The 14,393-nt window shown below is 36.3% G+C and overlaps 1 protein-coding gene across 1 annotated transcript; it reads right to left on the bottom strand.

Annotated features, from left to right (window-relative positions):
- Nucleotides 1-4,600: 4,600 nt before the first annotated feature.
- Nucleotides 4,601-5,566, bottom strand: LOC110544341 (olfactory receptor 9K2). The gene has a single exon (XM_021630368.2). The coding sequence runs from the start codon at nucleotides 5,564-5,566 to the stop codon at nucleotides 4,601-4,603; it is 966 nt and encodes a 321-aa protein (XP_021486043.1).
- Between the last annotated feature and the right edge of the window lie 8,827 nt (nucleotides 5,567-14,393).

The raw sequence follows: 14,393 nt of genomic DNA, 5'->3' as shown, positions 1-14,393 counted from the left end.
AAAATAGACCATATAGTGGGTCACAAAGCAAGCCTCAACAGATACAAAAGGATTGAAATAATCCCTTGTATACTATCTGACCACCATGGACTAAAGCTGGACCTCAACAACAACAGAAACAACAAAAAGCTGACACGCACATGGAAACTGAACAACTTACTACTCAATGACAGCTGGGTTAAGGAAGAAATAAAGAAAGAAATTAAAGACTTCCTAGAATTCAATGAAAAGGAAGGCACAACATACCCAAATTTATGGGACACATTGAAAGCAGTGCTCAGAGGAAAATTTATAGCACTAAGTGCCTGCAAGAAGAAATTCGTAACATCACATACAAACAACTTAATGGCCCAACTGAAAACCCTAGAAAAAAAAGAAGCAGATACACCCAAGAGGAGCAGACGGCTGGAAATAATCAAACTAAGGGCTGAAATCAATCAACTAGAAACAAATAAAACTATCCAAAGAATCAATGAAACAAAAAGCTGGTTCTTTGAGAAAATCAACAAGATAGACAAACCCTTAGCCAAACTAACTAAAAAGCAGAGAGAAACTATCCAGATCAGCAAAATCAGAAATGAAAATGGGGACATAAGCACAGACATTGAGGAAATCCAAGCAATTATTAGGTCATACTACAAAAGCCTATATGCCACAAAATTTGAGAATCTAAATGAAATGGATAATTTTCTTGAAAGATTCCATCTACCAAAACTAAGTCAAGATCAGGTAGAAAGACTGAATAGCCCTATATCTCCCAAGGAAATCGAAGCAGTCATTAACAGTCTCCCCTCCAAAAAAAGCCCTGGACCAGATGGCTTCAGCGCAGAATTCTACAAGACCTTCAAAGAAGTGCTAACTCCAATTCTCCTCAAGCTATTCCACAAAATAGAAACAAAAGGAACACTACCAACTCATTCTATGAAGCCACAATCACCTTAATACCTAAACCACACAAAGACCCAACAAAAAAAGAGAACTTCAGGCCTATCTCTCTTATGAACATTGACACAAAAATACTCAATAAAATACTTGCAAACCGAATCCAAGAACACATCAAAGATATCATCCACCACGACCAAGTAGGCTTCATCCCAGGCATGCAAGGGTGGTTCAACATACGGAAATCCATCAATGTAATCCACTACATAAACAAACTGAAGGAGAAAAACCACATGATCATCTCCTTAGATGCCGAAAAAGCATTTGACAAAGTCCAACACCCATTCATGTTTAAAGTCTTGGAGAGATCAGTGATACAAGGCACATACCTAAACATAGTAAAGGCAATATACAGCAAGCCTACAGCCAAAATCAACCTCAATGGAGAGAAACTTAAATCAATCCCACTGAAATCAGGGACAAGACAAGGCTGTCCATTGTCCCCATATCTCTTCAACATAGTACTTGAAGTCCTAGCCAGAGCAATAAGACAACTAAAGGAGATCAAGGGGATACAAATCGGAAAGGAAGAGGTCAAAGTGTCACTATTTGCAGATTATATGATAGTATACATGAGCGACCCCAAAAATTCAACCAGAGAACTCCTTCAGCTGATAAACACCTTCAGCAAAGTGGCAGGATACAAAATCAACTCAAAAAAATCAGAAGCCCTCCTATATACCAAAGACAAAAGGGCTGAGAAAGAAATTAGGGAAACAACACCCTTCACAATAGCCACTAATAACATAAAGTACCTTGGTGTGACTCTAACCAAGCAAGCGAAAGACCTGTTTGAGAAAAACTTCAAGTCTCTGAAGAAAGAAATCGAAGAAGATATCAGAAGATGGAAAGATCTCCCATGCTCATGGGTTGGTAGGATTAACATTGTGAAAATGGCCATACTGCCAAAAGCAATCTACAGATTCAATGCAATTCCCATCAAAATAACAACTCAATTCTTTACAGACCTTGAAAAAAAGATTCTCAGCTTCATATGGAGAAACAAAAAACCCAGAATCTCCAAAATGATCCTGTACAACAACAGATCATCTGGAGGTATCTCCATTCCTGATCTCAAGCTGTACTACAGGGCAACAGTAATAAAAACTGCATGGTATTGGCATAGAAACAGAAAGGAGGATCAATGGAACCGCATAGAAGACCCAGAAGTCAAAGTGGATCAAGGACCTCAACATAAAACCAGATACCCTAAATCAATTGGAAAAAAAAGTGGGGAACAGCCTAGAACTCATTGGCACAGGAGACAACTTCCTGAACAGAACACCAACAGCACAGGCTCTAAGAGCAACAATCAATAAATGGGACCTCATGAAACTGAAAAGTTTCTGTAAAGCAAAGGATACCGTCATCAAAACAAAACGACTGCCTACAGATTGGGAAAGAATCTTCACTAACCCTTTATCTGACAGAGGACTAATATCCAGTATATACAAAGAACTAAAGAAGCTGAAAAGCAGCAATCCAAGTAATCCAATTAAAAAATGGGGAACAGAGCTAAACAGAGAATTCTCGACAGAGGAATATCGAATGGCAGAAAAACACTTAAAGAAATGCTCATCCTCATTAGCCATCAGGGAAATGCAAATCAAAATGACCCTGAGATATCACCTTACACCCATCAGAATGGCCAAGATGAAAAACTCAAGCGATAACACATGCTGGAGAGGTTGTGGAGAAAGGGGAACCCTCCTCCACTGCTGGTGGGAATGTAAACTGGTACAACCACTCTGGAAAGCTATCTGGCGCTTTCTAAGACAAATAGGAATAGTGCTTCCTCCAGACCCAGCTATACCACTGCTAGGTATATACCCAAAGTTTGTTCAAGTACACAAAAAGGACACTTGCTCAACCATGTTTATAGCAGCTTTATTTGTAATAGCCAGAACCTGGAAACAACCCAGATGTCCATCAATGGAGGAATGGGTACAGAAATTGTGGTATTTTTACACAATGGAATACTACTCAGCAATCAAAAAGGAGGAAATCATGAAATTTGCAGGCAAATGGTGGGATCTAGAAAAGATCATTCTGAGTGAAATATCCCAGAAGGAGAAAGACAAACATGGGATATACTCACTTATATAGACCTATAAGATATGATAAACATAATGAAATCTATACACCTAAAAAAGATAATCAATTGAGTGGACATGGGGTAAGATGATCAATCCTCGTTTAGAAAGACAGATGGGATGTGCATTGAACGTATGACAGGAGTCTACTGAGCGCATCTGAAAGACTCTAACTAGCAGTGTTTTCAAAGCAAAGACTCATGACCAAACCTTTGGCAGAGTACAGGGAATCATAAGAAAGAAGGGGAGTTAGTCTGATGGGGAAAGGATAGGAGCTCCACAAGGACCAAATATATCTGGGCACAGGGTCTTTTCTGAGACTGACATTCAACCAAGGACTATGTACGGATATAACCTAGAACCTCCACTCAGATGTAGCCTGTGGTAGCTCAGTAACCAATTGGTTTCCCAAAGTGAGGGGAACAAGGACTATTTCTAACAGAACTCAATGACTGGCTCTTTGGTCTACCCACCCCCGAAGGGAGGAGCAGTCCTGTTAGGCCACAGAGGAGGGTTTTGCAGCCAGTCCTGAAGATACCTGATAAAACAGGATCAGATGAATGGGGAGGAGGTCCCCCCTATCAGTGGACTTGGAAAGGGGCACGGTGGAGATGAGGGAGGGAGGGAGGGACTGGGAGGGAATGAGGGATCGGGACACGGCTGGGATACAGAGTTAATAAAATGTAACTGATAAAAAAAATAAAAGAATGGAAAGAGAAAAAAAATACTCCCATTCATAATTAACACAAGACATTGCTATAAAGGATCAAATTGAGGTAGTGAGTACTCAAAACTTGCCAGTGATTCATCTTCTAAGTAGGTTCTTTGTATTCAGATTTTTTTTTCCAGAGCTGAGGACTGAACCTCAGCGAGAGCTGAGAGCTGCACGTGGAGAAGGCTTTTTTCCTTCCTTCCGCAGATCGCATAATGCAGGGCCTTGCATTATGCTGGGCAAGTGTTCTACCACTGAGCTAAATCCCCAACCCCCTTGTATTCAGATTTATATTTTTGTGTGGTTCAAAGAACTTCACAAGACCTGGCATTCACAGAGAAAATTTCAAATTAGTGTGTATAGTGAATGTTACCCATAGCTTCTTCTATATTATTATTACTTCTTGAAGGCCACATGGAAAATTCTTATCAAAGTGAAGTCTGATTAGCACTCAATATAATAACAGTGAAAAACAGAAAACCAATATCTTTTAAAAAATAAAATCTGTCACCTTGTGAATTATCCATATTGTGTGTAGGTGGAAAAGGCAATCAAAGACATCAATTTTAGATAAAAATTATTTAATAAATATAGTAAAGATTAAAACATTTAAAACACTATGAAACACACAATGATTATGTGAAAGAGAATGTTATTAGATATGGGAAGGATGATATATAAAAGCTTCCCCAGTTATAAAACATCCACATATCCAAGAATTTAAGGATTCCTGGAGAACAAAGACAGCGTATTTAGTGAAGATGCACTGTATACAGCAGGCCACTACTGCATTATTAGAATAGGAGAAAAACTCATCATTGACCACAAGAAGTATGAAATCAACACTCAAACTCTAGTGATAGAATGAGAGAAATATCAAAGAATGTATTTTTTTCTTGTCTAGAAGTTTGCCTAGAGCATCTTTAACATCTTTGTTTCTCAGAGAGTAAATCAGAGGGTTCAGCATAGGTGTGACTAGGGAGTAGCACAAGGAAGCCAGTTTACTCAGTTCAGGGAACCTGTCAGGGGTGAGATACATGAAGACAACAGCACCATACAACACACTAACCACACCCAGGTGAGAGCTGCACGTGGAGAAGGCTTTTTTCCTTCCTTCCGCAGATCGCATCTTTAGAACAGTGGACACAATATACATGTAGGAAACAACAATGACTATGACAGTTGGGAAGATGATGATGCCAGCCAAAGAAAAAGATACTATTTTGTGTATGAAAATATCAGAACAGGAGAGTCTCTGAAGTGGTCGAGTATCACAGTAAAAGTGGTCAACAGCCCGAGAAGCACAAAAGGATAAAGTAAACGTCATGCTGGTCTGGAGAGCAGAACTGATGAAGCCACAAAAATAAGAGCCTGCCACCAACTGAGTGCAGAGACGTGTGGACATGTGAACAGAATAGAGAAGTGGGTTGCAGATGGCAATGAAACGGTCATAAGCCATGGCTGCCAGGAGAAATCCTTCAGCCACAATAAAGAGTGCAAAAAGAAAGATCTGGGCCACACAGCCTGCAAACGAGATGGATTTGCTCTCAGTCCAAAAGTTGCTCATAGCCTTCGGTGCAATGACAGATGAATAGAAGAGGTCAATGAAGGAGAGGTTGCCTAGGAAGAAATACATTGGTGTGTTCAGCCTCGGATCAGTCATAATAATGGCCATCATCCCAATGTTTCCTAGAAGGATCATCGAATACACAAGCAGAAAGAGCAGGAAGAGGAAGATATGGAGCTCAGGGCCAACCCTGAAGCCTACAAGGACAAAGTCAGTCACTTCTGAGTGATTGCTTGTTTCCCCATCACCCATGGAAGAAACCTGATAAGAGGCACAAGGCAAAACAAACAAACTCTTAGCTTGACCTTAGTATTACAAATAGCTGTTCTATTGTCATTTTTAATTTTAGCCTTGTAGTAATAATGTGACAAGCTGAATTCAAAGAAGTGATATGGAATTTAAATACTACTTTCATTTCTAATTTCCAAAGTGGCAAAATTAGGGCTTTTCTCTGTGCATTTGATGCCATTTGTGTTTTTATTATCACCTTTCTATACATTTTCTTTCTGTTTACATATTGACCTCAATACTATGAAGTAATATTGAGATGAAAGTACCCATATTTTAAGAAATAGCATTCAGGAAGAAGTTTAAGTGTTATTTTAGATATACTGTAGGCTTTAGTATTAATATTTAGGAAAGCTTGGGGTTTTAACTTAGAGTTTCAATAGTTATTTGAAGATGCGATTTTTTTTAAATAGCTTGCACTATCTGTTGTCTACTTTTGGTACTAAAAATAAATATTAGTTGCAAATTTATGACCAACTGAAAAAATGATTAACACATATTGTAGGATTTGTCTACCAGATGAAACACTAGTACATTTTTTGATAGTACTGGAAATTGAACTTAGCATCTTGCGATTCTCTAACAATAAGCCCAATACCTTCTCATTTTATTTGCATTTTGTTCTGAGAGCTTGCTAAATTGCCAATGCTTCGCTTAAATCTGCCAAAGAGCCTGAAAGCTTTAAACTTACCTTACCTCTGCCTCTTGATTAATGCTGATTTCTGGTTCGTGTTCTAGGCTCAGCAAATATTATTTTAATTAAATTATTACCTGTATATTGTAATTTCAAGATAAAAAAGGGACTATAGCATATTTATATGGTATTTTGGGAATAAAAATAGAAAAAAGATACATACATTGCCTTCTTGATTTCCCTGTATATGATTTCACAACAGTAGCTCATTTCTTAAAGACCTCACACAGGTTTTTTTTTAATGTTCTTCTATTAATAAAGCAATCTACTCTTTTTTTTTTTTCTTTCCAGTTTGGACTTTGCATTTTTGAGTATGGATAATAAGAACTATCACAAACATGAAAGTAATGTTTTATTATATCGGACATTTTTCTAAATGCTTCAGTCAAACTCATTTGGTCTATAAGATAACAAATGAGGAGATAATATCACATTTCATGTTTATTATCAATCTTGAAATTTATTTACTGGAATCGGAATCATAATTTGGCATGAAGAAATGCAGCTGTAGAATTCATTTTATTGGTCATTCTTGGGACTTAGTACTGCGCTTGTGCTTTGATGAGTGTTCCTCATCATAACTTGGCTCCTTTTCCATGTTCTTGACTGTTAAGGTAAACTTACTTCTCTTTAATATGAATTCCTTAATTTTCCATCTTGGGTCAAAATGTACTTTCAAATATTACCTCTGTATTTTCCTCACATAACAGTAACCTCCTTAAGACCCTGTATGACCCTTACTCCCTGTATTGTGAGTATAATACAGCATCTAGGAAAAGGGAAATAATCAGTAAATATGAGTCATATATACATATGATGGATGATTTTTGACTATGTAGACTCAGAGAAACTGGAAGGCTGTGTAACATCACAGTGAACAGCATGAGTTTTGGTATGAAATAGATGTAGATTCTGGTACAGTTTCTCCCTTCTTTTAGCTGAAACCTCGGGCAAGTTTCTTGAGCTACAGAGTCTGTAAAGAGTATATAAGTTCTTTTGTGGATGTAAAATGGCATATATAGATAAATAAAACTGAATAATTAGAGAAAAGTACTCAAAAAATGTTAACTGTTATTCCTTCCACCAGACTTTTCAGTATTTGTAAAAATAGCAAAACAATTGTGCTTATTAGCTTGAAAGTTTACAATAAGCACACTGCTCTCTGTAATAAACCATTCTAATTTAAGTAATTACTGAAAATATTAAAAATACAGGATCAGATGAATGGGGAGGAGGTCCCCCCTATCAGTGGACTTGGAAAGGGGCACGGTGGAGATGAGGGAGGGAGGGAGGGACTGGGAGGGAATGAGGGATCGGGACACAGCTGGGATACAGAGTTAATAAAATGTAACTGATAAAAAATAATAATAATAAAATAAAAAATAAATAAAATATTTTTAAATATTTAAAAATTTTTAATGTTAAAATATTTAAAAATATAGAAAATGAAGACAACTTTAAGAAGCTCATTTACTTTGAGAATAAATATGAATACTAAAAGAGTAGCATACCATATTATTAACCATGACTGTTTTAAATGTTGAAAATAAAGTATTCATTAATTTAGTAAGTAATTATGTATGCAGATAATTTCAAGATAGATGATATCTTTTAGGTCAAAGCGGAGTGAGATATCTAGCTAGAGAAAGAGCCTGAAGTAGTCATAAGCTAATTTTTTAAATGTATTTTTCCTTTTTAATATGGTCTACAAGCAAGAATGAATACTGTTTTAATTTTCAAGAGTTATTGTTATAAATTTATAAATATTTATTGTTATAGCTCATTCCTTGCGGTGTTTTAATATTAAATTTGAGTTTAATCCCCTGTTGGCAATAGTTTTTTGAAATCAAGCCCAAATGTTCTTTGTATATTTACTATCACCATAGCATTCTGAGTCCAGTAATAGAAATGAATTATTATAATACAGATCTATTATGACTAACAGGTAATAAGTGGATGATATGAGGATGCAGAATGAAAGCAATATTCAATAAACTTATGTTACAAACTTGATAGTTTTCAACATCAGAAACATTAGTAAATTTATGACTGAAGACATTCTACCTTGGGAAGAGAATCCTTCCCAGAGCACCTACAAGAGTCAGTTTGTGACATTTATGGTTTTTTAAATCTCAATTGTTGTAAAAGTTACTTTTACCTTGTGTAGTATGGTAGTTTGTTGGATTCTTCTAAAAATGAAACAAAATTATGATGCTTCTTTTTTTGATGTTGTTTGTTTTAGTTCCACAAATGGCAAATATAAAGTCAATTATCTGTGAAAAAATTTGCTTTGAGATTAAGATGAATCCCACCCTATAATTGCATACTCATTATCCCACTTTTAGAGCACAGCCTTCTCAGAGAAAAAGTGTGACAGATATCCTCATGACTTAATGGATAAAGCCACCCTTTAGCTGTTGAATTCTTGAATTTTTTCTGAGGTCTTTTTCAGAAGAAAATAAAGGTGAATTTCTGAGTGAGGTTCTTCAAAGCTTATTCAGAGACTTTTGTTATGAAGCCACACATATGAGCCTGAAGAAGGCAATGCAGCCTCCCCTCTGCATCCTTAGATTCTTGAACACTTATAAGGAAGGTAGATTAGCTGCCATGCATAGATAAGTAAAGGCCCTGACCATCTGGTATCTCTAATAAGTCTGACAAAGCATAAGGCATAGCTATCCATGAGGGCTTTGGACTTGGAATAACAGTGCAGTGTTTTGAAACATTTATGTTAGCAACATTTCTCTCACCCTCTGGGAGATAGCTCTCAAAAGAGAGAAGAAATTAGGTTAATTATGGGATACAAAATGAATAAATGGTAATAAATAAAAAAAATTTAAAAAGACATCTGTGTTCCAGAACAAAGTCCAAGAAAAGTATGGAGGATCTAGATTTAGTAAGATATGACTTGTATCAGGTTAAAATATGGGATTTTATCTTTCTTTCTGTGAACTGTTTTAGGCTACAAATAAGATCTTCTGGTGGTAAATTCTACACAGAAAAAATTCTTTAAATTTTGAACTTACCCTTATATCATAAGTATCTATAAGTAAAAGAAAACAAATATTAAAGGAAAAACATTTTAAACAAAATATCCGTCTGGCACATAAAATTAATTTCTGTCCTATTCTGGAATTTCATTCACTAAAAAGTCTTTCTGTTTTCAATGATATCTTGTCAATAACAATTTGTATAGAGGTATATAAAAATAGAGAACAGTGTATGGGCAATGTCTAGCAAAGGCTCTCAAGTTCATCAGCGAAATATACTACTGATTGACTATATTTAAACTTGGATTTACTTCTAAGTTTAGTCGCCTGGAAGTTGTTTATACAGCTATCATGTTATCTCATCAATTTATGATTGTATATTTTGGTTGTATATTTTAAATAATTTTAATAACTTCCAGCATTGGCAAATCACAATTTGTGTTTTAAAAATTAAAGAACAATCTAGACAGTATGTCTTGAGACAGGGTAGTACACAAGACAGTACTATCTCATTTTTGTCTTCTTCTCTGAATAGGATCAGATGAAATCCCTTGAAGTTTCCATATCTCTGATGGATAATGTATTGATTTTTTTTTTATTGCTGTGATAAAATTTTCTAACAAAAGTAATGCTAGAAAAGATTGGTTTACTTTAGCTCACATTTCAAAGTTAAAATTTCCCTTTGGGGAGGAAGGCATGATAGCAGGAGCTAGCTGTCATTAGTAACATGGCATCCACAGTCAAAAAGCTGAGAAAAATGATTGCTGTTAGTTGGTTTGCTCTCTCCTTTTTGTTCAAAAAAGCATCTCAGTGCAACTTGATGAGCTGAGGTGGATAGAAAAGGGAAGAAAAAGAGAAGGGAAAGGGGGAGTAAGAGGGGATGAGACTGGGAGGGAAGGAGGGAAGGGGCTACAAGAATGTACAGTGAATAAAATAAATGACAGAAATAAATTTTAAAAAAGTGTCTCAGATCATGGGATGATACTACCCCAATAAAATGGGTCTTCCTATCTTAATAATCTAATACTGAAGAGTTTAAGTTAGCCTGGGTATAGTTAGCCTGGGTATAACTCCATTTTTGAAATAAAGAGCCATCTTGACTGGGAGCTGAATTCAGGTACCAGGAAATATCACAAAATGTGCACCTGGCAGAAAACAAAGTTAACTCTCCTAGCAACAGCCTCCAGGAAATATCACAGAATAAATGCTTCATAGAAAATAGATACAATCTCCCTGGCAATAATAAATGAGAATCGGTTGGGAATTGGGTGGGAAAATTCTTCCCAATGTTTCAGATATAGTTTAGAAGAATAGCAATTGTGCCTCAGAGAAGCATATGCCTTAGGCAATTGTGCTTCAGAAAAGGTAATCTCATCCCTCTAACATTTACCTAATTCTGTAACGTCAAGAGTTGCCCCCCCCCACTTGCTGTTTTGCCCCCCTGCTTGCTGTCATGGAAAACCCCTGCTCACAGACTTTTCCTTTAAAAAACGCTGCTCACTCAGAGCTCCAGGTCCCACTTCTCTACTGCTGCATCAGTGAGACTTGGGTCCCGAGTTTGATTGCTCTTGTAATAAAGCTCTCTTGCTATTGCATCGAGTCGTCTCCTGGTGGTCTCTGAGGGTCCCATCAACCTGGCATTACAATACTTCCTCTACAATAGACTGCCTTAATCTAGATAACCACTTACTGAAATACACATGGCTTTTCTATATATAATTATAAACCCAAGTTGAGAACCAACAAAAACTATTAGCGCTAATGTGGTTAAAGTATTTTTCATATGTTTATTGGCCAGCTGCTCTTTATACTTTGAGGGATTTATTCTTTTCATTATCCCACATAGTGGATATGTCTTTTGATTTCTCAAGGAGGTTAATTTCTTAGTTTTTTTAAGCATATACTAGATGTATATGGATGTGTGTAGATGCCCACGGATTTCTCCCATTCTGTAAGCTGACTGTTCGTTTGATTGTTGGCACACTGTGTAGAAGCTTCTTAATTTGATGAGGTCCTATTTGCCAGGTGTTCTTTGGCTTTGTTTTCTATAAACTGGTTTCATTTTCCTGACTCTAGTTTATAGGTATAACAGTAAGTCACTAGGATTTGGTTTAATATTGTGTTCATTTAGCAGAATAATTGTGCTCATTGTACTAGGTTCTTTCTTTAAGCATGTGGCTTTTCTAGGCAGAGATTCTTGGACTGCTCATGGTGCCAGATGTGAATTTCATCTTGTTGGCCAGATCTTAAATCTAATCAGAAAGTGCATAGGATTCACAGATGGGTATGAACTTGTGGAGTTAAGAGACAAATAACTATTGTTTAGTCAGGCACGAGTCTTAATGGAAAGACATATAAACTGTAGTCCTGCTGATCTTGTTAACATTAAACCTAATTAATCTATGACATGAATAACTATTGCTTTAAACTTACAATGAACGTGTGAAATGAAGATATAAATAAGAAATGTCTAGATAGGCAAAAATTTTAATGGAAAACATGTAATCAATATTCCTGTTGCAGCTCCCTTTTGTGTAAGGACCTTATCTGGTTTTAGGATGATTGCTTTTATGGCCATGAGGTGATTTTTCTCCTAACATAGAGAGCTTCACTGTAGAGGATATATAAGCATAGGATAAAAATAAACAGGAATTGGAGCCACTTGTGTGCTCCACCACGTCTGGTCCTGACATATACCTTTAATCCAAGAACTTTCTGTTTATTGTAAATGAGTGGCTATGGTGTGGTTCAACACTAGCACACACCTTTAATGCAAGACCTTTCTGTACACAGAATTAAATAAAGTTAAGCCTATAATAAGAGGCAGAGAAAGAAACCAGCTGACATGGATTAAACAGTAAGGAGAGACATTGAGAGGTGGGTATTTAAGACAGTGTGGAAACCAGGAGCTCACACCTGTAATCCCAGCACTCAAGGAGGCAGAGTCAGGAAGAACTCAATGAGTTCAAGGCCAGGCTGGTCTACATAGTGAGTCAGTACAGCCAAGAGAAACCCTGTTTCAACACAGAGAAACCCTGTCTTGAAAAATACAAAAACAACAACAACAAAAGACATTCTGGAGAAAAAGAAAGGGTATGACGCATTTTCCTTTTGGGACATAAGCTAATAGAAAGTGCTTTATCCATGTAGGACATTGGCTCAATAGAAAGGTCACCTGGGTGCTTTCTCTGTAGTTTTCACTGCAGGATCTGGCTCCTGAATCTTTATTGGTAAAATCAAATGGTTGGGATTTTCTTTCTATAAAATAACATGTTAGTATTATTTCATTAGTATCCATTGTAATGTCTTTCTTTTCAAGTGTAATTTTAATAATTTGGGCTTTCTCTTTCTTTTACTTAGTTTGGTTAAGGGTGTCTCAATATTCTTTCTCTTTTCATGAGGCCAGTTCTTTTTTTCATGGCTATTCATATTATTCTCATCATTTTCATCATCTCTATTCTCATCTCATTTCTGTTTATGCACATATTTGAATTTTGCATGTTCTTAATGCTCCACTTCTATCATTAAGTTATTTATTGAAATTACTCTGAATTTTAATGTAGGTAGTTATGCAAATAAATTTCTTCTCATTCTAATAGGCTTTCGATGTTGTGTTTTCATTTATGTTCAAATTCTAATAATTCTGAAATTCCCCTCTTGGTTTCTTTGATGACCTATTCAACACTAAACAATACATTATTCAAGTTCTAAAGTCTGTGTATATTTTTGTTTCTTTTGATTTGTATTTTTTCACTTTTTTGCTGTATAGATTGTAAGAAATTGTACAAATTTTGCATTTGTTAATTTTGCTTTGTACCATATTATATGATCTATTTTGTAGAATATTCCTAAAGATGTTGAGATAAATGTGTACCCTATAATGAATCATCACCTATATTCATCATTGTTCTCCATTTAAACACAATCTTCTCCACATCTTCTCCAGCATGTGTTCTCACTTGAATTTTTGATCTTAGCCATTCTGTTGGGTGTAAGGTGAAATCTAAGGGTTGTTTTGATTTGCATATCCCTGATGACTAGGGATGTTGAGGATTTCTTTAAGTGTTTCTCTGCCATTCGATATTCCTCTATTGAAAATTCTCTGTTTAGTTCTGTAGCCCATTTTTTAATTGGATTACTTGATTTGTTGCTGTTTAACTTCTTGGGTTCCTTATATATTCTGGATACTAGCCCTCTGTCAAATATATGGTTGGTGAAGATCCTTTCCCAATCAGTAGGCTGTCGTTTTCTTCTGACAACAATGTCCTTTGCTTTACAGAAACTTTTCAGTTTCATGAGGTCCCATTTATTGATTGTTGAGCTTAGAGCTGTGCTGTTGGTGTTCTGTTCAGGAAGTTGTCTCCTGGGCCAATGAGTTCCAGGCTCTTCCCCACTTTTCTTCTAACAGATTTAGTGTGCCTGGTTTTAGGTTGAGGTCTTTGATCCACTTGAACTTTAGTTTTGTGCAGGGTGATAAATATGGATCTATTTGCATTTTTCTAGTTCTAGACATCCAGTTAGATTAGCACCATTTGTTGAAGATGCTGTCTTTTTTCCATTGTATCTTTTGGCTTCTTTGTCAAAAATCAAGTATCCATAGGTGTGTGGGTTTATTTATGGATCTTCTATTCGAAAGGGGAACCCTCCTCCATTGCTCATGGGAGTGTAAACGTGTACAACGGCTTTGGAAATCAATCTGATGCTTTCTCAGACAATTAGGGATAGTGCTAATTAGATTCCGCTATAGCACTCCTAGGCACATAACCAAAATATGTTCAAATACACAACAAAGACATTTGCTCAACCATGTTTTTAGCACCTGTATTTGTAACAGCCAGAATCTGGAAACAACCCGATGTCCCTCAACTGAGGAATGGATACAGAAATTGTGGTCACTTACACAATGGAACACTACTCAGCTATTAAAAAGAAAAGCATGAAATCTGCAGGCAAATGGTGCAAACTAGAAAAGATCATCCTGAGTGAGGTATCACAGAAGCAGAAAGACACACATGGTATTTACTCACTTATAATGGATATTAGACATATAATATAGGATAAACATACTAAAATCTAAAGAAGCTAAGCAAGAAGGAGGTCTCTGGGT

Source organism: Meriones unguiculatus, chromosome 7, assembly GCF_030254825.1.
Source record: "Meriones unguiculatus strain TT.TT164.6M chromosome 7, Bangor_MerUng_6.1, whole genome shotgun sequence".
Classification (NCBI taxonomy): Eukaryota; Metazoa; Chordata; class Mammalia; order Rodentia; family Muridae; genus Meriones; species Meriones unguiculatus.
This window is presented reverse-complemented; position numbering and strand designations above follow the sequence as displayed.

Excerpts from the sequence above, each read along its gene's own strand:
- LOC110544341 (XM_021630368.2), bottom strand. The coding sequence starts at position 5,566 with ATGGGTGATGGGGAAACAAGCAATCACTCAGAAGTGACTGACTTTGTC.